Source organism: Myripristis murdjan, chromosome 5 (genome assembly GCF_902150065.1).
Source record: "Myripristis murdjan chromosome 5, fMyrMur1.1, whole genome shotgun sequence".
NCBI classification, from domain to species: Eukaryota; Metazoa; Chordata; class Actinopteri; order Holocentriformes; family Holocentridae; genus Myripristis; species Myripristis murdjan.
Window position 1 is genome coordinate 26,936,578 of NC_043984.1, and position 24,395 is coordinate 26,960,972.

General features: G+C 41.2%; 1 protein-coding gene across 3 annotated transcripts; it reads left to right on the plus strand.

Annotated features, from left to right (window-relative positions):
* The first annotated feature begins 866 nt into the window (after positions 1-866).
* On the plus strand, positions 867-23,706 carry sfmbt1 (Scm like with four mbt domains 1). 3 transcript variants are annotated; one of them, XM_030052345.1, is made up of 22 exons: positions 867-1,021; positions 5,743-5,800; positions 6,070-6,164; positions 6,295-6,538; positions 7,515-7,603; positions 8,471-8,723; positions 9,928-10,025; positions 10,218-10,319; positions 10,725-10,884; positions 11,487-11,569; positions 11,999-12,125; positions 13,709-13,822; positions 15,047-15,089; positions 15,202-15,269; positions 15,416-15,555; positions 16,825-16,934; positions 17,336-17,511; positions 17,761-17,799; positions 18,816-18,994; positions 19,611-19,835; positions 20,017-20,145; positions 21,871-23,706. In XM_030052345.1, the coding sequence occupies exons 2-22, from the start codon at positions 5,776-5,778 to the stop codon at positions 22,009-22,011; spliced, it is 2,640 nt and encodes an 879-aa protein (XP_029908205.1). In that variant the 5' UTR covers positions 867-1,021; positions 5,743-5,775; the 3' UTR covers positions 22,012-23,706. The 3 variants fall into 3 exon arrangements, with proteins under 3 accessions (XP_029908205.1, XP_029908207.1, XP_029908208.1); XM_030052347.1 differs by having other exon boundaries at positions 15,205-15,269; XM_030052348.1 differs by lacking the exon at positions 17,761-17,799.
* Positions 23,707-24,395: the final 689 nt, after the last annotated feature.

Sequence of the window (24,395 nt, forward strand, 5' to 3'; positions counted from 1 at the left end):
TTGTAGGCTTTTAGAAACGCTTCCTAAAACGAGAATGTGTTTCTGTCACAAAGGTAATGCGTCTTAATGAACAAGAGACAGACTCTGGGCATTTTACAAACACACTGTCAGCGCATATTTCTAGCAGTTTCGCCCCCCACCCTCCCCCATTCCTAAAAAAAAAAAAAAAAAAAAAAAATTCACTTGTGATCCTGGTCAGTGAGATTTAACAACATGAAGTCCGAGCAGTGAAATATTCATTTATTTTCCAGCCTTGAACATGCACCACAGGCACTTATTTAAAAACTAACCTTTTTTAAAATTTCATCCTTTTGGATTGCGCATTGTATGGCTATTGTATTTAGTTATAAATAATACCGGGAAGAAAAATTAAGCAACTCGGACGGCATTAAGATGCATTCACTGTCAAATCGAATTTCATTTCAATGGCAAAAAAGCCAATTAACCAAAGTGGGTCGATTATATGTGCAATCTATTCTAGTTGAACCATTAACTAAGTGTTGAATCCACTGGGAATTGGACAAAATAAAACCTTGCAACGACTCATCGGGACAATATTCTCCTGTTAGAATAACAGAAAGTAGGGATTCCCCTCATTTTTCTCTTTCTTTTCACCTCACGCAGATTATAAATGCTAGTCTTTATTTTTGATGTGTGATATTTTATTGTGTGTGTGAAGATGGAAGTCGGCAGTGTGATGTAGCCGGGCTCAGAGCATATAGGCGGCAGAACATGCGCAGTGGCCATTTGTGCCATATTGGAATGAGGTCGTGAACGAGGACTGCGTCAAGCCAACACGAGGCAGCCACGCGCCTAACGGAAGTATCGCGATTTTACCTTCAAAAGAAAACCCCCGCTGTCGCCTAGACCACCGCTGCGGCTCGCGCTCACCAACCGTCTTTTTATTTTGAAACGCCCCGCCGGAAATGCTGGTTTTAACTCGGGCTGACTTGACGCTGCCATGAACGAGCAGGCGGAGAAGAACGGCATCTAAAAACCGACTTGGAAAAACTATTTACCGGTAAGAGACGAATTTTGCGACCAAATATTCACATGCTGCATGTTGTTTGTTATGGATTGCGCGCGGTGTTTTGCATTTTGGTGCTGCGTTCGTCTTTTTTCCCGTCTCTCAAAAAGATGAGTCGGGCTCGGTCGAGTGTAAGCGCCCTTATTGCTCGCCAGCCTGCTCTTATTGCTCAAGCCGTGACGTTCAGTAACTTGACTTGGACACAGGCGGTTTTTACCATGTGCCCGGTGAGTCCCCTTACAAGCGATATGCATCAGGCACCGCATTTACATCCCTTAGACGGTTATTTATTTGTTTCCCCCCTTGTCGAGATTTGACATGCTCTCCTCAGTGTGAAAGTTGGACCGCTGGCGCTGTAGTCTCTCTGCAAAGCCATTGCGTTGATGGCCCATCTCTATTGCTGAATGCTGCGGTTAGTCAGTAACTGTACAAGCCAAGCAATCTTAAGCTATCGTTCAAGGATTAATGTTACGTGGAAATTTCCATTCATTTGCCCTTGAATAACTCGCTATATTTCCAACATGTCAAAGTCTTACATAATAAAGGTTGCTCGACCTCAGCCGATTCGTGTTTTTTTTTTTCTTTTCTTTTCTTTCTTTTTTAATTTTTTTTTTTTTTTTTTATGTCGTTCAATAAATACGCGACATAAACTCCGTCGTTCACATAAACGCCGTTGGTTTTAGTGTAATTGAAAGGGCAGGTGTCGGTGGGTGATGCTCAGAAGGTTGTCACTTATTTGTTGCCATTTTCCACGCTGGCTTATTGCAACCTATTTTTCTGCTGGCTCTTAACTTCCCTATTGTGCAAGTTGAGTGATCCTGGCAGCGCTGCTCCGGTTGACGTGCCGCTGTGCAATGGCAACAACCAGCGTTTTTGCAATTGACTAAGGAGCGATGCGATGGGATAGTGTTTTCTAATTATGTGTGCACGACATGTGGATTTTTGTTTCATTATTATTATTTTTTTTCTCGGCATCTCATTTGCTTTCGGTTGAGCAAGGTTGACAGAAGTAGAGGTCAGCCTGGTGGATTACTATCCACTGAGCAGGCCAAGTAGTGGGCTCCCTCTATTTGACACTGGCTACAATGCTACTCTTTGTTGGCACCCTCAACAAAAACACCCCAACCCATATTATTGCTGTTTCTTTTATTTAAATTGACTTAAAAAAAAAAGGCAATGTGTGTTGAAACCAAGAACCCAGCACCAGAGGTTGAGTAGTCTTCCTCTTTGACAGCCACAGAGTTGCCACCGTGTCCTCAACTTTATCATGTTGATATTGGGTATGTAGTGAAGAGTAAACCCACCTAAATGCTGTGTACCCACCTGTTTTGGCTGACATGTTGCATACATTCATTCATTCAAACATACACCACACAAAGTTGTAGCAGGTTGATGATAAGTTATATGAAAGGGGAAAAAAAAAAACAGAAATAAACATTTTTTCTGAAAATATAATGGATGTTTGTTTATGTCAGTGGATGCCTGCCTTATGGTGATCACCATCTGGAAGTCACAGTTCAACCACTGTTTTTTTTCCCCCACTACACAGTCAATTATTATGTAATATCATCAGTGGGTGATTAAGCCATAAACTTGTGTTTAAGAGAGAACCAAGTGGGAAATGTCAGCCTGTCAGTGCTGCTTTCATTATTTTTGCAAGGCAATGCCATGACTAAGTGCCAAACTGAGTGAACATTGTCCTCAGCGTAGTTTGCATTGAAATCCAAATTGCCTGGATTTCTATTTCTTGGAGATGCCCTTCTTGTTTGTGAATGTATATTTTGTCAGATTGCATTTCCTGCCCAGGAACCTCAGCGGTGCAGAAAGGCTCGACAGCGCGCTAAGTGCTGATGAAAATGTGATTTCAATAAGTGCATGTAAGGAGGATGCAGCGAGGATCTCAGTTGTCTGTGTACATTTGCGTGGGTGTGTGCATGTTTGGCCCTTTCTCTTTCAGGTTCAGTCAGTGAAGAAAGAGTTGGGCAGACTGCTGGTGGCTGTGGTCTGCGCAGCCCATTTGTGTGAAACAGGGGAAGTTGCTTGTCTTCCTGTCTGTACAAGGCTAGCTGGGGCCATGCGATTATATTCAGTTTAGTGCTGCAATACCAGAAAGCTTATATGGGAGACCAGATCTCAAAAGCTCATCCCCAGAAATTTGGAATGAGAATCACCAGAATGTTATGATATTTACCACCACATATAACGACCAGACACAGTTTTACTCCTTTATGAATATCTTAAAGACAAATTTGGTTTAATTTTGTTGATTTTGCACAAAAACATGCACAAATAGAGAAAGGAATGAAAAAGGATCGTGCAGTTGGAAAAAGCTTCCACAGGGCTTGTGGCTAAACCTACTATCCAAGATGAAGAAGGCGACAGAGTCAACTCAAAATCCGATCATGCTGTCACGAATGGTAAAATATATGTAAAGCTCAGCATCAGGTGTTAGAATGCAGCCTCCTAACTCACGGTCTGGGCTTTTGGGATTGTCTGCGTTGCTCTTTTTTTTTTTTTCCTCCTTTCTTTTTTTTTTCCCTCGCTCTTATGTTTGTGAGTGTGACCCCAAGGACAATGAGGCCCTCTGGTTTGTGTTTGTGTGCTGTAGAGAGAGTGAGAGAGGGAGCGGGAGAGCGAGCCTGGGGCAGGGCGTCAGGGTCGTGGGTGAAAGGCGGCGCTGATCCTGGTGGAGCATGGGGGTTGTGGCGGCTGTCCGGTGGCCAGAGGAGGAGGAGGAGGAGGGGTGGGTTGTGTGTGTGTGTAGGGGGGTCCCATCTGATGGCGGCCCCGTCTTTAATAGAGCCGTCAGACATGACAAAGACAGGCCTGACAGGTTGGCTGAATGGAGCTGCCGTGACAGAGCGGCTACCCTCAGCATCCCACACACCGAACTCTGGACCATTGTCACACCCAGCGCTCCCTCCTAGACACTTTACAAATGCCGTCTCTCTTGTTGCATTAACTTATTTCATCGTCTTTTCACGGCGCTGGGGGGCTGCTGAGGGTGGGGAGTGACTTCGATGTGTCAAACCTCAATGTGTATCTGCATTCATGGCGGGGAACCGCTTGAAATCTTTACTCCGGGGTAGTGTTAGGTACTAGCTTATGTTTAAAAGCCAGGTTACTCGCTCCAAAAATCAATGCAGAGGCAAGTTTTCAGCCCAAATAAGCTTCACAAGTAGAAATGCTACATGCTCCGGAGCTGGATGAGATTAACATGGTTTAATGTGGTTCCCAGCTACAAACCATCTGCTGTGTCACTTAGGTGGTAGCCTATGCCTCCCTAATGAATGATAGATATGCACCGTGTAATTTCTGAGTTTATTAGCTGCTTCAGATCTTTTTTTTATTGATTTGAGTTCTCGGCTGGATGGGGGAGCTTGAATATTAATGGATGAACTTTTTTTTTTTCCCCGAAGCTTCTGGTTTCTGGGCTGTTTTATTATTAAGTTCAGAGAGAGCCAGCTAATGTTAATTTTAGAATTAGTGTGGCTCAAGAATCTGGAAAAAAAAAATCCTTGTGGCCTTGAAGCAGGGTTTGTTGCTGTCGGTAAGTTTCAGATTAGGCTTGTTAAAATTCATTATTTTTCCTCTCAGAAATAATTGGACTTTGGAAGCAGTATGGGTGTCTTTCTTGGCTGTCCAGTATGCCAGCTGATATCCTGCTTGCAGATAGACATTAACTGAAGTGAAATAGATGGTATAGATGCGATGACAAAGTGTGTTGCACTGTTCCCAGCTCTTGGTATCATTACCTGCTGATACAATTTGTAACCTGCTGAGTTGGACTGGAGCTCCCATGGTCAGCCATCCCATCAGTTTATGTATTCAATGAACAGCAGGTTCAGAAATTATTGAATAATCCTGGGAAGCGTAAGCCTGAGCATATATAATGAATCTGTAACTAACAGTTACCTTCACTGTTGATTAAGCTGTTGAGGTTTTTATTAATTAGTATCAAAAATGATTCCCATCACAAGTTAGCAGTGCCCAAAGTGATGCCTTTAAGTTGCTTCCTTCTTCTGACCATTGGTCAAAAAAAAAAATCATTGACATGAAATGGGGAAAAAAGCAAAACCATACCATCTGTGTAGCTGCAACCAGCAAGTTGTTACTTGGTAAATGTCTGACATGATCACTTGATTGTCAGAATTGCGTCTGATTAATTTTCTGTTGATCGACACAAATATTAACCAGCTAATTGTTTCAGCATCTTAGTGTGCTGTCGAGCCTTTTGAAGGTGTTGTGGGCCATATTTAACGAAGCATCTGCAATGTGAGGCAACCACTTGACAACTCGAGTGACATTCCCACACTCAGACGCTCAACCCTTTTTAAAGTTAGATTATGTGGTTGGTAAACGGTGCTGATGGCCCTTCATGAAGACGTCGCCTGATATCGTGTATAGTCACCATCTGTGCCTCAGTTCATCATCCCTTTTAAGATCTGAATTGGTATGAATGCTCATGCTTCTGCGATTGTGACACTATTGCAACATCAAATCCCTGGCATTGGTAAATGTATTTTTTTTTTTTTTTTTAATATACTTTATCAGTTACAGCTGATGTCATATCAGCTTCCTCATTGACACCAGTTTCATTTCTCGCTTTTGCTCCCTTCATATCCTGGTATCTTTGCTTGTTGCCACAGTTGTGGAACAGTGCTCATTCATTTGTTTTTGCTAAGTAATAATTTTCTTCCTCTGTTTCTCCATAGAGCATCTAGACTTGGCCTTTAGAAGGCGGCAACATGAGTCAGGAGTCGCTGGAGTCTGGTAAGACCTATTTTATGAATCCTGCATGAAATCCATCCATTCATCCATTCTGTTTTTCTTTTTGGTGGTGGCAGTGGTGGTCATGGGGGGGTGTCTGTTCAGTGTAACCTAGCAGCCATTGGAAAGAAGGCAGGAAAACACCCTGGACAGGTCACCAGTCTATCACAAGGCTGAAATGAGTTGCATAAAATATTGGAAAGCAGGCTGGAAAACTGTGTGTGTGTGTGTGTGTGTGTGTGTGTGTGTGTGTGTGTGTGTGTGTGTTCCAGATGGGGACTCTGGTCAGGATGTGTCTGACTTTAACTGGGATGATTACCTGGAGGAGAACGGAGCTGTGTCTGTGCCCCATCACGCCTTCAAGCATGTGAGTTTTGGCAACTTGCACAGCTCACTCTCACTGCCATGCATGAATTAAAAAAAATGCAGTTTATTTGTGAGTTTTCACATCCGGGTAGCAGTGTTCAAGTGTCTCTCTCCTCACCTCCCTGTCTCAGGTGGACCAGGGCTTGCAGACGGGCCTGACTCCAGGTATGAAGCTGGAGGTGTGTGTGCGCTCTGAGTCTGACAGTCCCTACTGGGTGGCCAACATCATCACCACGTGCGGCCAGCTGCTGCTGCTGCGCTACGAGGGCTACCAGGATGACCGGCGCACAGACTTCTGGTGTGACATCATGACGGCAGACCTCCACCCTCTAGGCTGGAGCCGCCAGCATGGCAAGACCATGAGAGCCCCTGAGGGTGAGGCATGGCTGGGGACGAGCGTGGTGCTTTATTTAGCTGACCTCTGTTAGGTGTGAAAGGTGTCATTAGAATGATAATCCATCCTCGGATATCCTCGCACCATGATCAGGTGTTCAGGCTGCGAGCAACAAGTCAGCAAGTCACCAGAAGTAACTTTGTTTTATCTCATGAACAATGGCCATTTAAAGTTTCCTAAATCTGTACACATCATCAGAGAAACTACAGAAATTAGGTATGGATAGAGAAGTTGGCAGACTGTCGGTATGGGACAAGATGATCATAAAAATGAATATTCGTTGTTGGTTCAGCATTATTTTTGCCATGGATTCTGATGTTGAAATTGGCACATTTTTCTCTGAGAGAGTGTCACTTAATACAGCTGTAAAATTAACAAGTTAAACTAACATGGTCTTTTGTTTAAAAAAAAAAAAAAAAAAAAAAAACAGTTATCTTAAGACAGATCTGTCTAAGCTTTACCTGTTGCTCTTAGTATGAAAGTCATGTCAAATCCTAAATCTGTGTCGTCCAGGGCATTCCACCTGGTTTTTGGTGATGAAATGTTGTTATTAGCTGTTGTTTTGTTTAACTGATTTTCAGCTTTCCTGTAACTCTCCTCCTCCACTACTGTTTCATTTAGCTTAATGATATACCACATTTACTAGATGTGTGAGACATGTAAGATATTGATTACAACTTCATCAAAACTAATTTGAAATTTAGTTGGTGGTCTTTGTAAAAAACACTATCTGGCATCATAACACACAGGCCACAAATTATGTCCATTTTCTCCATCGTGCTTGAAAAAGCTGATATCCATTTTAGGCATTTGGCTGAGTCCGGGGAACTTTGAGAGGGTTTCAGTGTCTCAAACAAGGACAGCAGGAGATGTGGTTGCTGAGAGACGGCCTGTCTAACCATCAGCCCGGCCTGACCTGGTTGATAAACTGAACTGTGTCTATCTGCTGCACCTCAGGTGTGCGTGAGAAGCACCAGGACTGGGAGGCTCTGCTGGAAAAGGCCCTGGCTGAGGAGTGCAGTGTGCCCGCCAACCTGCTGGAATTGGTAAGGTCAGGGTAGAGAGCCCTGTTCCTTATGAAACTCACACCAAGGGTGGGGCCTCTTTGAACATGAGGCTCTGGCTGTCTCTTTTTCAAGTGTCTGTGCCAAGAACAATCTGCTGTATCACCGTCTTGTTTTGATTTATTTGACATCAACACATACAGTGTACATAAAATCATTGAGAATGCCAGAGTAAGGTCAGACTTTTCCCATTATGGTTAAGATGGCGGTGTAAGTTTGGTAAACAGAGGTGACACCCACTTGACAGTTTTTACCTTAAGGCTGCCAGAATCATGAACAGTGTGTGTAGTGCAGTCTGGCACACACACACACACACACACAGTAGGACTGTTCTGTTGTTTATTTATTTATTTATTATTATTATTTTTTTTACTGTTTTTTAATGTCCTTGTGAAGCAGGTGTAAAGCATCAAGCATTTAATCTACATTTTTGTGTGTATGTGCCCTATTTTACATAAGAAAGAGCCAGGCCACAGATGTGCTGACTTTTTTTAATGCACATGACAAGAAAATTTGGCGTGACAGAAATGGAAAAAAAATCAAGGCAACAATGGATATGTTGCATGAAGCCCCACATCTAAAGTGTAAGCAGCTGTGTGCTTTTGTTTACCGTACCCAGGGATGCTATTGAAAGTAAAGTCACCCTAGGAACAGTGTGTGAAATTCTTTGGAGCCATCAGTTAGCTCTCAATGACTATGCTTCACTTCTGCCACTTAGTCATGCAGCGCACTCTCTCACCAATACAAATTCCTTTTCTTGCCTAGGCGTGTATTCATTTGTGTTTGCTAGGGCGTGTGTGTGTTATCAACTTTTCCTTTGCCCCTCATCGCTGCCCCTCCCCCCCTCAGCCTCAGCGTGGCAGGGACCCCGTGGAGCTCCTGTGTGCTGGCTGCTATGTGGAGCTGCAGGACAACGCCGACCCGGCGCTGGCCTGGGCCGCTGAGGTGGAGGAGAACGTCGGAGGCCGGCTGAAGCTGCGCCTGGTGGGCACCGAGGGCCTCCCGGACACACCCGCCACCCTCTGGCTCTACTACCTGCACCCACGCCTCCACCCACTCGGCTGGGCCAAAGAGCACGGCTACACCCTCAGCCCCCCCGCAGGTCAGCGGCACTGACATGGGTCGGATTTATATTTAGAAACAAGGCCTTTTTTCTTTTTTTCTTTTTTTACGGAAATGATATCTTGTCTGTTGGAGTTTCACTGCCAGAGTAGACATGAGTAATCATTTTAAATTGAAGACGACATGAAAAACTCACAGCTGCATGTGTGTTGGTGTTATTTTTTCCTTTGTTTTTTTTCCTTATCAAGTTTTTTCATGTCCTTTCATGTAGTGTAACCCTTTGCTTAAAATTTAAAATTATGTCACCATTACCAGAAACCAGCAGCAATAATCTGACAGACAGAGGACCTTTCATTTTTAGAGTGCACTGTACTGCATCATCCACAATCAGTCATTGGTTCAGATGTAATGAATTTGTAACCATAGCTAAAGATGACATGAGATGAATTTTATCATTTGTGACAAATTTCCATTTTGCCATTTGTCACAGCAGAAACATTTTTGTTGTATTGTGACAAGTGCCCAGGGATGAAACATAAGGAGCTAGAATTCAAAATGTCATGGAAGCCCTTAGGATTTTAACATTGGTTTTCCACATAGGATTGGATAGATCATTATTTTTGTGGCCGGTATTTGCTGAAAGACTGCCACTCAATAAAATTTGTTAATATGTAAGATATTAAGAAGCAGCTTATTAAGCATAAACCGCTTCTCTCTCCTGTTGCAGCTGATCATCCAGCACTGCTAATTAATTTCAATGACAAGCCCCACCAACAACTTATGCAGGACTTGTATTGCCAAGTTGTGCTCGCTGTAACTCTGACTTTCTTTTGACAGTTAGGGTTAGAATAAGCGAGTTAGTCAATATGTATTTCATCATTAAAAAAAGGGGGATGAGAGGGAAATGCTAATGCTCAGTTTAAATGCACTGACAGGTTCCTCCTTTTGTGCTTTGGAATTCATAGAGGAGGACAATGAAATTACAATTTCTTCCCTGATTTATTGTGTCGGCCTATTTTGGGCCCAGTCTGCTACTTTGCTCACAGACTATCTTGCCTGTTATGGCTTAAAGGGTTAGTGCATTCAAATAAGAATATCATGCAGTGTAGAATTTGATCATATTTGTGTTTGGTTGGATTAGATTGCCCTTTGATATTCAAATTATACAAATACACTCAATCAGCAGGGAATCGGGTTTTGCTCTTTATCAGCTGATTTGCTTGTATTTTTTTTTTTTTTTCCAGAGCTGCTGGCGCTGCGGACAGAGGAAGAGTGGGAGAAAGTGAGACAGAGGATCAGTGAGCTGCCTCAGGATGATGCTCTTACTGAGGAGTTCAGTAAGGTAGAGCTCGTATTTGTTCTTCCTGATCCAAAAATGTCATTGTTTATCCAGTAGGTTAGATTTGGTAATCATGTCACAGAGTTATGGCATCTTCCTCTGAATTGGATGCTGAAACATTATTTGAAGCTATTTGACCGTGTGTGTGTGTGTGTGTGTGTGTGTGTGTGTGTGTGTGTGTGTTATGTGTTTCAGGATCACCCTGCCATCACTCCTCATTGTTTTAAGGAAGGGATGAAACTGGAGGCTGTTGACCCTGCTGCTCCCATTTCTATCAGACCTGCCACTGTCACCAAGGTAACAGGCTTCCCCATCGAATCTCTGTCTCTCCAGCTCTGCAGTTGTCTGAATGGTTTTGCTCTAGTTGCTGATTATTTTCCTTAGTTTTGCCCGGTTTCTGTTTACCAAATTGTCTTTACCTTTCTCATTAGTCAGTTCAATAGCTAAGAAAAAGACTTGGAGAAATGTGAACATAGCTGAAACTCTATCCTTTAGATTTTTGCAGTTGAACTGCACAGCCCAGCAGATCTCCCAGACTTTTACCAGCAGCTGACACCTGTCTGGAAGGCTTGACACTGCCTCGAGTGTGACTTGGAGAAAGGAAACAGATGGTGAACAGAGGGTTTCCCAGACCACTTCAGAGCCGTTGAACTAATTGAGCATGACTGGAGGTGACTCAAAACTGCCTCTTCTCCACTTCAGGTGTTCAACGAGCAGTACTTCCTGGTCAAGATGGACGATCTTTGTGGTTTTGATGAGCCAGAGAGTGCAGGCCGGTCGTTCCTGTGCCACAGGGACAGTCCAGGGATCTTCCCCACTCAGTGGAGCCTCAAGAACGGGGTCACACTCAGCCCCCCACCAGGTCAGCTGTGTCTAATAATAATTATGATAATAAGAGGAATGATAAACCTTTTAGAGAGCTTTTCATTGTAAGACTAGATTAGTTGATTAATAGAAAATTATTATAATTTTGATAACTGAGTTTTCGATGTAGCCATTTATCAAGTAAAAATGCCAAACAACTGCGTGTTATAACCCACAGATACTACGTTTTGCTTGCTTTTTCACATTTTTTAATCATTATAAAATCAAATTTTGGGGGTTATTTTGCTAGTCCTAACAAATAGTAGCAATACAATAAAACAAATGGAAAAGATAGATTTAAAATAAAAAAAAAGGAGATGAACAGATAAAAACAGCAAACAAGAGATGCAACAACAACAGATAAAGCGTAGGACAGGGTAAGTTAATGTCATAGAAAGGAGGAGCCCAACAAAAGTGATTTTTTTATATGAGATTTAGTAGAAGAAACTGACTTGGCAATCCTAATCCCCTCATATTGAGGCTATCAGGAAATGCTGTGACACTGATGAAATCACTCATACCTTCTCCGTATTTTATTTATTTCATCTGCCCTTATCTCCCAGTCTGTTTACCACTGCCTATTGTATTTATTCTGTACAGGATACCAGGGTCCAGACTTTGACTGGGCCGACTACCTGAAACAGTGTGAGGCCGAGGCGGCTCCCCAGCATTGCTTCCCCACTGTAGGTTACCCACTGTTGCCCTTGAAACTGTTAACACCCTGTAATACAGCACACATGTATGGATTACTGTTGGAGGTTTTGGTAGTGACTTTGTAACTTTGTCACTTTAGTAGAGAAAAATCTTGCTGTGCGATGAGAAGTGTTTTTACTGTTGCCTGTTACACCTGTCTGCCATAAACAATGGCATGCAGTGTGTTTGACTGTCAGCATAACAGAGTGCCACACGTCTCACCAGTGATGACAGGGTGTCTCTGCAATGTGCTGGCTTAGAAATAGGTGGTTCACCTATCGGCATTTGTTTCCTTTTACCAGAGAAGAGAACAAAACAAAACAAAACAAAAATCACACAGCACAAAGATCCTAAGCTGTGAAAGTTTCTTGAATGAAGTTTTTCTGTCCTTGAAAGAGTCATTTCTGTTTTCCATCCAGGAGCAGTCAGACCACAGCTTCAAAGAGGCCATGAAACTGGAGGCTGTCAACCCGCTGTCACCTGAGAACATTCACGTGGCAACAGTCACCAAGGTCAAAGGGCAATACGTTTGGCTCAGCCTGGAAGGTGAGAAGGGAGGCGGCAGGATGTGTCTGTGCAGTACATATTAAAAAAAAAAAAAAAAAAAGAAAGAAAGAAAAAAAAAGATAATACATGGAGCACCAACACTTTTAAAAAGCTGTCAATTAGTTTAAAATTAACCAGTAATTCCATTGCATTAAAACCCAACTAACCATTAGTCTGAAAACAGGAATAATACAGATAACATAACATTACATGAGATATAGAAATAAAAGCATTGCCACATAGAACATAACGAAAAGGAAGGAAAAAAAAACAAATATTAGGACAGTGCAGCAAATAACATGTCAGATGCCATGTTAATAAGTTACCATTTAAGGTTATATGATTATGCAAATGGAAATACGTGTGAAAATATTAAACACTTTTAAAATATTTGTGTATTTGTTCAAATCATGAGATATTAATCGAGACTGAAAAGCATTTATTAGATTACACAATTAGAAATTAGTGGACGTCTTTAACACGGGCTGTGACAGATACAGTTCACGGTGATAATGTGGTGCCTGACATATACTTGTGCATCGTGTGACATTTGGTTTTACCTTCTTACAAGACTGTGATCTCCATGCACTGCTTAAGCAACACTCTGCATTATAAAATGTCAGAGCAGGTGTTGTATAACCGTATATATGGACTATGGGCATAAATCATGATATGGCAGAAAATTTCTGTTTAGATGAATGAAGAACCAAGTAAGTAAATAAGTTGTCTTGTGAAATTATCAGTTCAGTTGCATAAGGATATTTCAGATTGAAATTGTAGTTACAATAAAAGATTTGTAATTTTTGGTGTAGAGGAGTGAACTACCATAAAACATCAGTATTAGCCTTGACTTTTATTTCCTTTTAATCATTAAAAGCAACCAGCCTGTATTTGAGACCTGCCTTTATTTCCATTTGCACAGAATTGTTGCTCAGAAAAAAAATACAGAGTCTAGCTTTTTCTCGTTTCCCTCTGTATTTCACTCTATAACACATCAGACCCACACTCTGGAAGTGTGGAAGTGCGCTGCCGAGTGTGACGTCGCCCGCCTGCGGTCTGCAGCACAGAGCCCAACCCTTCATACCTGTTGGAATAATGACATCATCTGAGCTTGGCAGGGTTTGGCTTGAGAATTATGAGCTCTAAATCATCCTGTTACCTCAGCTGGTGATGTCTCTGTCCCAGGGAAGTGAGCAGGATGTGATGGGGAAAACCCACATCTGCAGCGGTGGTTAAACAGCCTGACGCACCACAACGGTTTTGAGATTTTATGTGTTTATTTGTAACCCAGCCTCTATTAGAGACTGGCGTTTATTGGCATCAAAACATGTAGTCATACTCAGTCAATAAAAGGGACTTGGTGTTTAATTGGGAGTCAGCTTGTTAAAGTTTTACTGTATCTTACTTCTACTCGCTCAACCTGAATTTGGCATCTTTGCTGTCTTATAGAGAGCAGTTTGTCGAATTTGTTATTATTTCAGATGTATGTTTGTCTATATGGGATCCGTTTTTAGCTGTTGTTTCATCGAATGTGAAGTGGATATGATTGTCGAATCTCTGTGTGTGTGTCTGTCTGTCTCTAGGACTGAAGCAGCCCATGCCAGAGCTGATTGTTCATGTGGACTCCCTGGACATTTTCCCTGTCAGCTGGTGTGAGACAAATGGATATCCTCTGGTCTACCCGATCAAGCCCTCGGGTATACCACACAGCCTCTGCCCACACTGAATCACTGTAGAATGGAGTAATTAAATTCAACTCAGACACACGTCACATGATGATCTTGACGATACTGCATGCTACCGTTACTAGTGCTGTTTTATGACTCTAATCTCCAAGCTGCCAAGATGTTGATTACACTTACTGTGTTATGTTGCTTTAAAGGAGCAGTTCAAACAGAATACCAAAAAACATATTTTCCCATTTAAACCTCGTGCAGTCTACCCATCCAGTTTGTGTCTGTTAGGTTTCCAGTCTGCCGTCTTCCCTGTTTCCCAGCACCTCAGTGCAGTGGGGCTGGATGGGTATTGTAAATTTTTGATGGTTTGATCCTCACAAAGGAATACCCAGGACTGGGCATTAAGAACAAAATTTAATAAAATTTAATTTGATAATAAAAAAGATTTCTTTGACTGAATCCCTCGGTATCAATATTGTGACAGTATCAAAGGGGTGGCTATTGCTGCTTTCATAAGATATTTATATTCACGAGATTTGATAAACAGTCATTAGTGACATGGATATGCTGACCAAGCAGGTGGAGACAGGTAAGAGAACAGCAACAGCAGGATAAGAAGTTAAGAAAATTACATCCGTATCATATCATGATGAATCCGAAATTCCAGATGATATTTGATTGTGTATTATAATATCCGGCCCCACAAATACTCATCCAGCCCCATTATATTGACGTGAAGGGATACATGGAAGATCACAGCAGAGTGGAAACCTCATCAGATCAATAGGGCTGGGACCACTTACTGATAACATGTGGATAAGTGAATCAATAAACAAAACATATAGTTTTGTTCATATTATTTTGTATCAATAAATATGTCATTTGGAACTAAAATTTATGCAAAAGGAAACTAAACAGAAGCAAACCGTTGTAGTAGATAGGTTGTCCATTAATGTTGCGGATAGAAAGCCATTTAATATTTCACTTGTACCAGAAGAGCAAGGAAGTTCTGTTTTCAAAACTGAAATTGAACACACTTGGTTTAATGACTTAACACTGTAAATGCAACACAAATATTGATAATTAGTGATAATCTAATCCCAATATGTCAGTTTTTCAAAATGGCATCTTGTCCCAGAGCTGCATATTACACAAACTGTTTAAATGGACAGGTTGCACTAGTGGGAAAACGTCTTGATTTGTATTTTAGGTGAACTGTGTCTTTAATCTTTACTTCTCTTTTAGTTGAGAAGCAGAGGAAGATCGCTGTGGTGCAGCCTGAGAAACAGTGAGTATGAGCGTGGAGGAAGGGGTAGGGGGCGGTTTCATTGGTTCAGTGGTTTGTCTGCATAAAATCCTATGACCTACACCCCCTGAATAATCATCACTGGTTCCCACAGCAGAACCCCACCCAAGTCTTCATCACCTGATACTGTGAAGCAGCAGGTGGCCAGCCAGTCGGAGACAGGTGAGTGGTGTGGCTGGTCTTGTTGAAGACATTTGTGGTAGTGATACTCCTGTGATCCCACATTGTGGTACTGACAGTCTGTGTTGTCTCTTTAATTTGTCGTTCCAAAGCACATTACTGGTGTCATATTATGTGTCCATGTGCAGGACAGGGGAACGGGAAGTACTGCTGTCCCAAGATCTACTTCAACCACCGCTGTTTCTCTGGGCCTTACCTCAACAAGGGGCGCATCGCCGAGCTGCCTCAGTTTATTGGCCCTGGGAACTGTGTCCTCGTTCTCAAAGAGGTCAGGGAGCTAGAGCAGCCATTCACTCTATGAATAAAACCAGTGCAAACACATGCATAATGTCTTTTTAAAAGGTTAATGGTGCTACATGCCACATTTTTAAGCATCGATACATCATTGTCAAATTAATTGGTAAAACTGTCAGCAATCGGCATTTATCCTGCTTACTGTTCAAAACAAACACAGGAAGGAGAATTTGCACAAGTAGCAACATTTTCTTTGTGACAGGATTAGGGATGGGAAAATACATCGAATTTTAGTATATTTCAGTCCAAGAAATGTGACAATACCTATCGTGGTGCAGAAAAATGAATCCTAATTAGCTATGTTTTATTCCGCTGTTGCAATCACAAATGAGAGTGCGCACCCATTACAGTTTCACAAGCTCTCCATCAGAATTGTCATTCATGCTTTGTAATAACACAAAACTGTTTACATTCTAGCAACAATCTTTCACAGTCGTACTTTATTGTCATCAGACTTTTATCTATAATATCGTATTGTGGTTGTAACAAATCGTGAAATCCATTTTGATACCCACTGGTATCAAATTGTATCATCCCTTACAAACAAATACAGTGTACAGGCAGCCCAGCTTCTAGATGATGGTCTCATTTTCTTACAGTGATTATAGAAATTTTTCAGAATTAACATGGCAATGGTTTTATCGACAATATAATCCAACATGTAGCACACATGCACTCAGTGGTCACTTTATTAGGTACACCTGCACAGTGTAATTCAGTCCAGTACAACTGCTCTACCATAAAGTTTACTTTTATGAAGCCTATAATGCTCAGGTTTTCTTTTTGTCACAGTAAGAGAGGTGTTCATTCAGTTCTATGTTTGACACTGAGGTTATAGTTAGTGCTGCTGTTGTACTGGACTGCATTTTATTGAGAGGTGTTTCCACTATTCTGCCCCCCTCATGTACATAAATAGGGAGAACAAAAAAATAGAAACACCTCTCAGTATAACATAGTCCAGTATAAGACCTCTGCAAACTACAACCTCAATAATAAACACTGAATTAAATTTACACATTCTCCACAATGTCAACAAAAACTGAGCATTATAAACTTTCTTAAAGGTAGAATTTATGGCAGAGCTGTTGCTCTGAACTGCATTAGATTGTACAGGTGGACTGACGGAAGTGGCCACTGTGTGTATACATGATTCTCCTCACTGTTTTGTGCTTCATTATATTAAAACATCAATGCACTAAATAAGCTCTAAGCTGATATGGTTTTCTGTGCTGTGTGTATGTAGGTGTTGACTCTGCTGATAAACTCAGCCTACAAGCCCAGCCGTGTGCTGAGAGAGCTGCAGCTGGACCAGGAAGGCCGCTGGCAAGGCCATGGAGAGACACTCAAAGCCAAGTGAGGGGAAGCACCGTTTAATCCTGAGGCCCGTTGAAAACCTGCAGAAGTGTGCACAAACAGCCTGTTGTGGGCCAGACGCTGAACTAAAAATGCACTTGAAGCACAAATAGAAAGAGATATCTGCACACTGGATCCCAGTGCCAGCTCTTGATACTTGATAAAAGCAATGTTTGAGCCGGCAGGGTCTCTTGGTCACTTGTTGAACAGAGACCTTACAAACTGAATTATTCCTCTTGGATATAACATTGTTTTAATAAAATAACGGGAGCTGGAATGAATTAGTTTGAGAATGACTTCAAATATTCCTTTTTTTTAACTCATGTCTCTCTGTTGGCTGCATCTTTTTGATTGTTAATATGTACATGATCAGCTCAACAATACTTCTCTGTGAATATCAGGTACAAAGGGAAGAGTTACCGGGCTACTGTGGAGATCGTCCGCACTGCAGACCGAGTGGCCGAGTTCTGCAGGAAAACCTGCATCAAGCTTGAGTGCTGCCCAAACCTGTTCGGACCTCGCATGGTTCTGGAGCGCTGCTCGGAAAACTGCTCCGTCCTCACCAAAACCAAATACAGTAGGTGGCTTGGAGTACTCTGTCTCACTATGAGTCAACCCATAAGGCTTCGGTGAAATAGATATTTCCTCTTTCAAAATAAATGTTTTATCGGATGATAATGGGTGGACATGATAAACTGATTACTTGCCTCATGGAAAACAAACATTGAGCCTCATTTATCACTATTTTGCTTGTGTGTATGTAATTTACGTACATTCGTACAATTTTATGAACTTACAACTGCCGCTGTACTTATGCTGCCGACAGGCTCAAGGAAACAGACCTCGTCGGACAGTGGGTTTACTGGTAGGAAAATATCTCCCGCTCGCTTCTCACTTCACTCTGATTCCAGATTATTTGGGACTTTGCAGCGTTTTAGCCCTTTAGATTCACTAATTGCAGAATAAGAGAGCATCAGTCATTAATTCCAATAACATCTACATGAAAATGTAGTTTTTTTTCTCTTCATGCCATAATACATTGAAAAAATACAGGCATACATAATCAAAAGCAGTCCATTTTCTGTCTAGTGTCATAAAAGATGAACAGAAAGATATTCAACTGTGGAGTTAAACAAAGGTCTCAAGGCAGATTTTAACCCAAGATGTCCCTGTTACATAGTATGCATTTATGGATTTCGATATGGAAATGTGGATATGAAGGATAAACGAATCTGGAAATCCCTTGATAAGAAATTGTACACTTTAAAAGTAATTCCTGAACTTTCCTTGGATGTAGAAATGATCAGTTATTATGTAAATGCTCTCTGAAGAAAAACAGGAATTCTGTGAAGTAGACGGGTAGAAAAGCAATTTATAAACTGGTATAATCTGCCACAGGCAATGCATAAGCAGGTGGGGTTGGCAAAAAATCAGTTCCAGAAATTGGCCTTTTCAACTCTCTTCTGAACTACTCAGTTGACACACAGTCACGGATTTGTTGAGAGATGTTTGCTTGTTGCTGCTGCATTACAGTGTTCTGCTTATTGAACTGATGCAATTTGATAGCAACAGGCTAATGATTCTCTTTTCTCTTCTGTCTATTTTGTTTTCATATCGTGTTAGACAGTATATATCCTACCCTCAGATGCGCTCACACCCTATTAATAATCAGTGCTCCCATATTAAAAAGAAAAAAACATGTTCATATGTTCACACATGTTCATAAATACTTGATTTGTAGAATTTATACATAATACAAACGTCCATCCATCACAATATTGTTAAAAATCCTTAAGAATGTTTCGGTGTTGAATATACTTGATAGCATATCAGACCTGTCAGGTGCAACATAACACAGTACACCTGTTGTCTTCTCACCAGCGTATTACTATGGCAAGAAGAAGTCCAGACGTGTGGGCCGCCCACCCGGGGGCCACTCCAACCTGGAGGGAGGCGTGAAGAGGAGAGGGAGGAGGCGGAAGAGGAGGAAACAGCTGTTTGTCCACAAAAAGAGACGCTCCTCTGCTTCATTGGACAACACCCCTGCCGGGTCTCCACAGGTACCACACACACACACACACACACACACACACACACACACACACACATGGGATATTAATGATTAATCAAAGATCAATAATAGAAATGTTGGATATTTAGTATATTTATTTTTCAGTCAAACCTGTTTAACCCTAACCCTAACCCTAACCCTCTAATGTTGATTATTGGCTAAATTACAGTGGGACAAGAACAGTTTTGCACGCTGTGTCCATCTCATTACTAAATATTAGACCCTTCAGATCTTAAGTTGGTTGTAATTTTCCATCAGAGATCTCAAATGTAAAAAAAAAAAAAAAAGTTTTATGTTTACATTCATAACAATATAGATTTAATAAGCAATTAATTGATCAAAAATGTAACTGTTTGATTCATGAAATTTCAAAAACTTTGTAACCTTTACAAAATTCTTTGTAAAGCTTATCGCATGGCATAATGTATGATATTTGAAATTTACTTTAATTGTGGTTAACAGCATCCAGCAACTTTTCTTCGAATCATGCCTGTCTTCTATTCCGTATCTAACAAATTAAACAAGGTCAAAGTTGTATTATCGCCCAGCAGACTTTACTTGATTCTGCACTCATGGACTGTATTCCATCCTTTTCTGGACCACAGGGCAGTGGAGAGGAGGAAGATCTGGACGAGGATGATTCCCTCAGTGAAGACTCTGGCTCTGAGCTGCAGGACGACCTCCAGGATGACTCGGAATATTCTGTTGGGAAGTCTCAGCCCACAACGCCGTCCCCCTCCCCACCAGCAACACCCAGGCCTACACGCCGGCGCCGGAAACCCCGCTCTCCCTCTTTCTCTGATGATGAGAACCGTCCTCCTTCACCAAAGGTATTTATGTGCATGTAGAAGAAAATAATGAGGAAATTAGCAGCTCAGATGAGTGTTCAGTTCATTACATGTTTACGTCTAATCCCCCACTCAGCATTAGTTGTCAGGAATAAAATAAGCTGCTAGCTGTGCCATTGTGGCTTGGAGATGCCTGTCTGACTGTCACTCTGTGTGTTTATAGACCTCAAAGACGGAGACTCCTCAGAAGCTGTGTTTGGACACCAGCCCCCTGGAGTGGAGCGTTACTGATGTGGTTCGTTTCATTAGGACCACTGACTGTGCTCCTCTTGCACGGATCTTCCTGGATCAGGTAGCAAATACAACACAAACAGACATATGTCTCCATGCAGAAAGTGCCTGATACACTTGCATTGCATCCAGGGACTGAAATTGAACTGCCAAGTGCCACATGCTGGTAAAAATGTGTGTTTACTGGACAAATCAGAAAGGGTCAGCCACCACACGCTGGCTGGGAACTATTTCAAGTGAAGCTTGGATTACAAACAATATTTTCTCTTTGCATGTTCACAAAAATGTCTTTGCGGACCACTGCACTCTCTGACCATGAGCCAGTCAAATCAAAAATAATGGCTCTGTAACAAACAAGGTTCATTAAGAAGAGAAATTCAATTTCAATTCAATTTTATTTATTTATATAGCCCAGAATCACAAATTACAAATTTGTCTCAAAGGGCTTTACAGGAAATACAACATGGACCCTCATCCGATGTGAGAGTCCTTGGACCCTCACATCGGATGAGGAACAACTCCCTAAAAAACCCTTTAACAGGGAGAAAGATAGGAAGAAACCTCAGGGGAGCAACAGAGGAGGGATCCCTCCCCAGGACAGACAGACGTGCAATAGATGTTGTAAGCACAGAAAACAAAACAACAAAAGATATATATGCATAATGTAAAGGAAGTAGGGTAAAAACAGTTGGCAGATGAGGAATGAGGATGCCGAGGGAAGCCAGATGTACTGGAGCAGCCAAGGACCTGAGCCACACAACCACCAACACCATGATGACCTGGGTCAATAAAAGACAGAGCACGCACTCGGAAAAACACACATCAACCATTCACACACACTCACACAGAGACAAGGGGAAACGTTAGTTATCTGCAGAACAAGACTAATAGATAATTAGCTCTGAGAGAGCAATAATCTCGTCGGCAGATGAGTTCTTGGGTTACTTCATTGAAGAGAAAGCATATTAACTTCTTTTTCACCACTGCCTGGATGTTAACCAGCCTAACAATAGTTGAAACTTAATGTTACTGCCCTGTGGCATCAGAAAGTAGTTATGACACCAAAACGAAAAATATAAGACAAAAAAAATAAAAAATGCCCGTAAAGTCAATGAGCAAGTTTTAAATGAATCACTAGATATTACGGGTGTAACAATATACTTAAAATAAAATCTGGCAATGTGTGTTATCACGTGTCACAGTGCACATTGTGGAGAGCTGCATTCAGTTTATTAAACCATCTACAGAACTAAAAAAATAAAGCGCAACAATGCAAGTAGCAAGTTGTAATAGTGGCTGCAAGCTTCTTAATTAACACTTTGTTCAAAACATGGTGAGAACGTCAAACCCCAAACCCTGTTATCGTGAAGCAGAACAAATTCTGAATTGAGTGCATCACTCCTGATATATGCTTTTGCCTGTTAATTTAATGAATCACATATGTAGCACCTAATTGTGTATCATAAAAAAGCATTCATGTTGACATAAAGAGTGAGAAAGTAGCGTCATCATCACTGGTTGCTTCCAAAACAACTGGCAAAACTCAATGAGAAAATATATCTGGCTATACTGCCTTTCAGTATATAATGTAGGAGTCAATGGCAAACCACAGATCTGTAGAAATACCTAAAATGTGCATTTCAAAGTTTGTGAATTGAGCATGTCTTCCAAAACGTGTTCATAACGCACTTTCCTACTCTATTTATATGAAAAATAAAAGTTTAATTTATCAGGTATTGGCAGGTGAGCCGTAAAGCTAATTTCACATACTGATTGTAACCTGCAGGAGATTGACGGGCAGGCCCTGCTCCTGCTGAACCTGCCGACGGTGCAGGAGTGCATGGACCTGAAGCTGGGACCGGCCATCAAACTGTGCCACCACATCGAGAGGGTCAAGCTGGCGTTCTATCAGCAGTTTGCTACGTAGCTGATGGGGAATGAAAAGAGACATTACTACATCCTGCTCACTGTATCAATCCTGTGCGGGGGAGGGGGAAAAAAGTCATCTCACTTTTCTACCACTGGACATCCTTTAGAATCCTGCATACACCACAGCGAGGGAGCGTCATGCATGGACACGAGATGGATGGAGCAACATGACTTATCCATTTGTGCAGAGTGACGTGAACACCAGTACTACAGCTCCAGTGGTCTGACATTGTGTCCCTCCATTGTTTTCCACCTGTCGCGCCGTCTTAAACAGGGAATCACTAAATTGCAGTTTTTAATAGTCACTATTCCATGACATAGAACATTTGATTTGTCAATATTCATTATTTCCCCCTGGAGCCATAGAAATATATTTAAAACCAGATGGCCTGAGAAACGGCAACAATGATTTTCAGTGGGGATTAGGGCACATCATTATCAATTCATTCATTATTATCAATACAGTATCTAAAGAATATATATTTCTGTGGTTTCTTGGTTTTGGAGAGCAGTTTATAGTCACATGCAGACTGGTCAGTCCTGGATCGAAGACGTAACAGTCTAAAAATTGCTTTTAAGAGGAATACTGTTGCTATATTTTTCATTGAGTCCATGTCAAATTAACGTACACAGCCCACCCTTTATACATGGCTGTAATTTGATTTGTATAGAGCTGAACCACATAAAAATCCAGCGGGAAATGCTCCCAAAATCCAGTGAAAGGAGAATTTAATGGTGGATTATCAAAAGTGGACATCAAAATGTTTTGTATGTATATGTAACAGTGCGATTTCCTGAGTTGTCCTAAAACTAGCCATTTCAGTGTGTACAGCGGAGATGTTTGTTGATGCCGGGTGTAAATGTTGTCCAGACACGTCACTGTCCGATGTGAAAGGGGCCTTACTCTTTTAAAAGGGATCAGAGGAGTTAGTTAATAAGGCCTCTTCGACTCCAGAGCGGCTGACAATGCAAGGATTCTATAATGTAAGCACAAGCAAAACCATGTACTGTATGGTGGTATGCAACGTGTATATAACAGTGCATGTGTTTGTATATAGTGTACATAGTCAAATATCTTCTAGTGCAACAGGGTGATTAAAAAGATTTTTCTATTGAGCAATTAACTTTCTCCATAAGCATTGTGTAATGCCCTAGGCATATATTTGCAAAGCATAGGCCTAAATGTTTTAATTTGGATGCAGACTTGACAGAGCATTTCCCAGCCTCTGCTTCGGGACAGGCTATCTTTAGCAGGGGTTAAAAAAAATAATAATAATAAATCTGCTGCATCATAACCATAATGAAGCATAATCCCACATTTGAGTAATACTGTTTCAGCAGTTTAAGATCATTTACTAATTTTTAAAGTAGGCAATATAAAAGAATTGTCTGTTTATAACAGTTAACTTAATTATAGAGACCATTTGGGTTGTAATGGTAAATGGGCAGTCTTAAAAGCAAATGGATCTACATAAAATGCTTCTGTGAATCAATTCATCTGATTTTTCTTTTGCCAATTTATTGTAGTCTGTGATGTGATTGATTTTGTGTGAGAAAACTGCAGTATTTGTTGCTCATTTGCCTGTTTAGTAGAAGCTATACTCAAAAACAATGGAACTGATTTTTATTTCATCTTTGGGAATTGTTATTTAAGAGAAAACTGCAATAAAACCGGTGAACAACAAAATGTAAACCAGTGTTGGATCTCGAAATTTTTGCGAAGTGGTGGGATGGAGTTTTGACAGAGTGCCTCGGTGTGGTGGGTAGATGAAGCAACGTAATGTAAATTAATTTCATTTACTTAGATTGAGAGGCGCAATAATAAAAACTACCTACAGCTCTACACAAGAAATCCTCTCAATGAAAGACAGACTTGGAGAACCTCTTTACAGAAAGCTTGAGGCGCAAAGAATGCAAACCAGGACCAAGAGCTGGTGTTACAGCAGTCATAATTAGTAATAGAATCACTCAGGGTTTATACACACACACACACACACACACACATTTTTCCTCTAGTAATGCCACAAGTCAACAGCACTTATTTTCAACGTGAGTGGAAATCTAAAAGGATTGCCATCATTTTACAACCATCAGTTTCATGTTATCTTATATTAATGTTTTCATTATAATTATTGAGCGGTGATACAACAGTAATAGTCCAGTCACTCGTACATCTTTGGACTCAAATTTTATGATCATAGGCTTTGCATGAACTGATCCATTGCATATACAATGTGTCACTCATAGAAAATGATTGATTCCCATTCCATTGCTATGTTATCAATTAATGTCAGTTCCTTTCTCCATTCTAATAATTTAGAATTTAGAAAAATGCAGAACCACAATCTCATCACCACACACCATGCTGCGTTCACTTGCACT

What these genes read in the sequence shown, in the direction of transcription:
- sfmbt1 (XM_030052345.1), top strand. Translation starts at nt 5,776, where the DNA reads ATGAGTCAGGAGTCGCTGGAGTCTG. An exon ending in CCGCCAACCTGCTGGAATTG is followed by an intron (nt 7,604 to 8,470) that starts GTAAGGTCAGGG and finishes TCCCCCCCTCAG; the next exon opens with CCTCAGCGTGGCAGGGACCC. An exon ending in TTACTGAGGAGTTCAGTAAG is followed by an intron (nt 10,026 to 10,217) that starts GTAGAGCTCGTA and finishes TATGTGTTTCAG; the next exon opens with GATCACCCTGCCATCACTCC.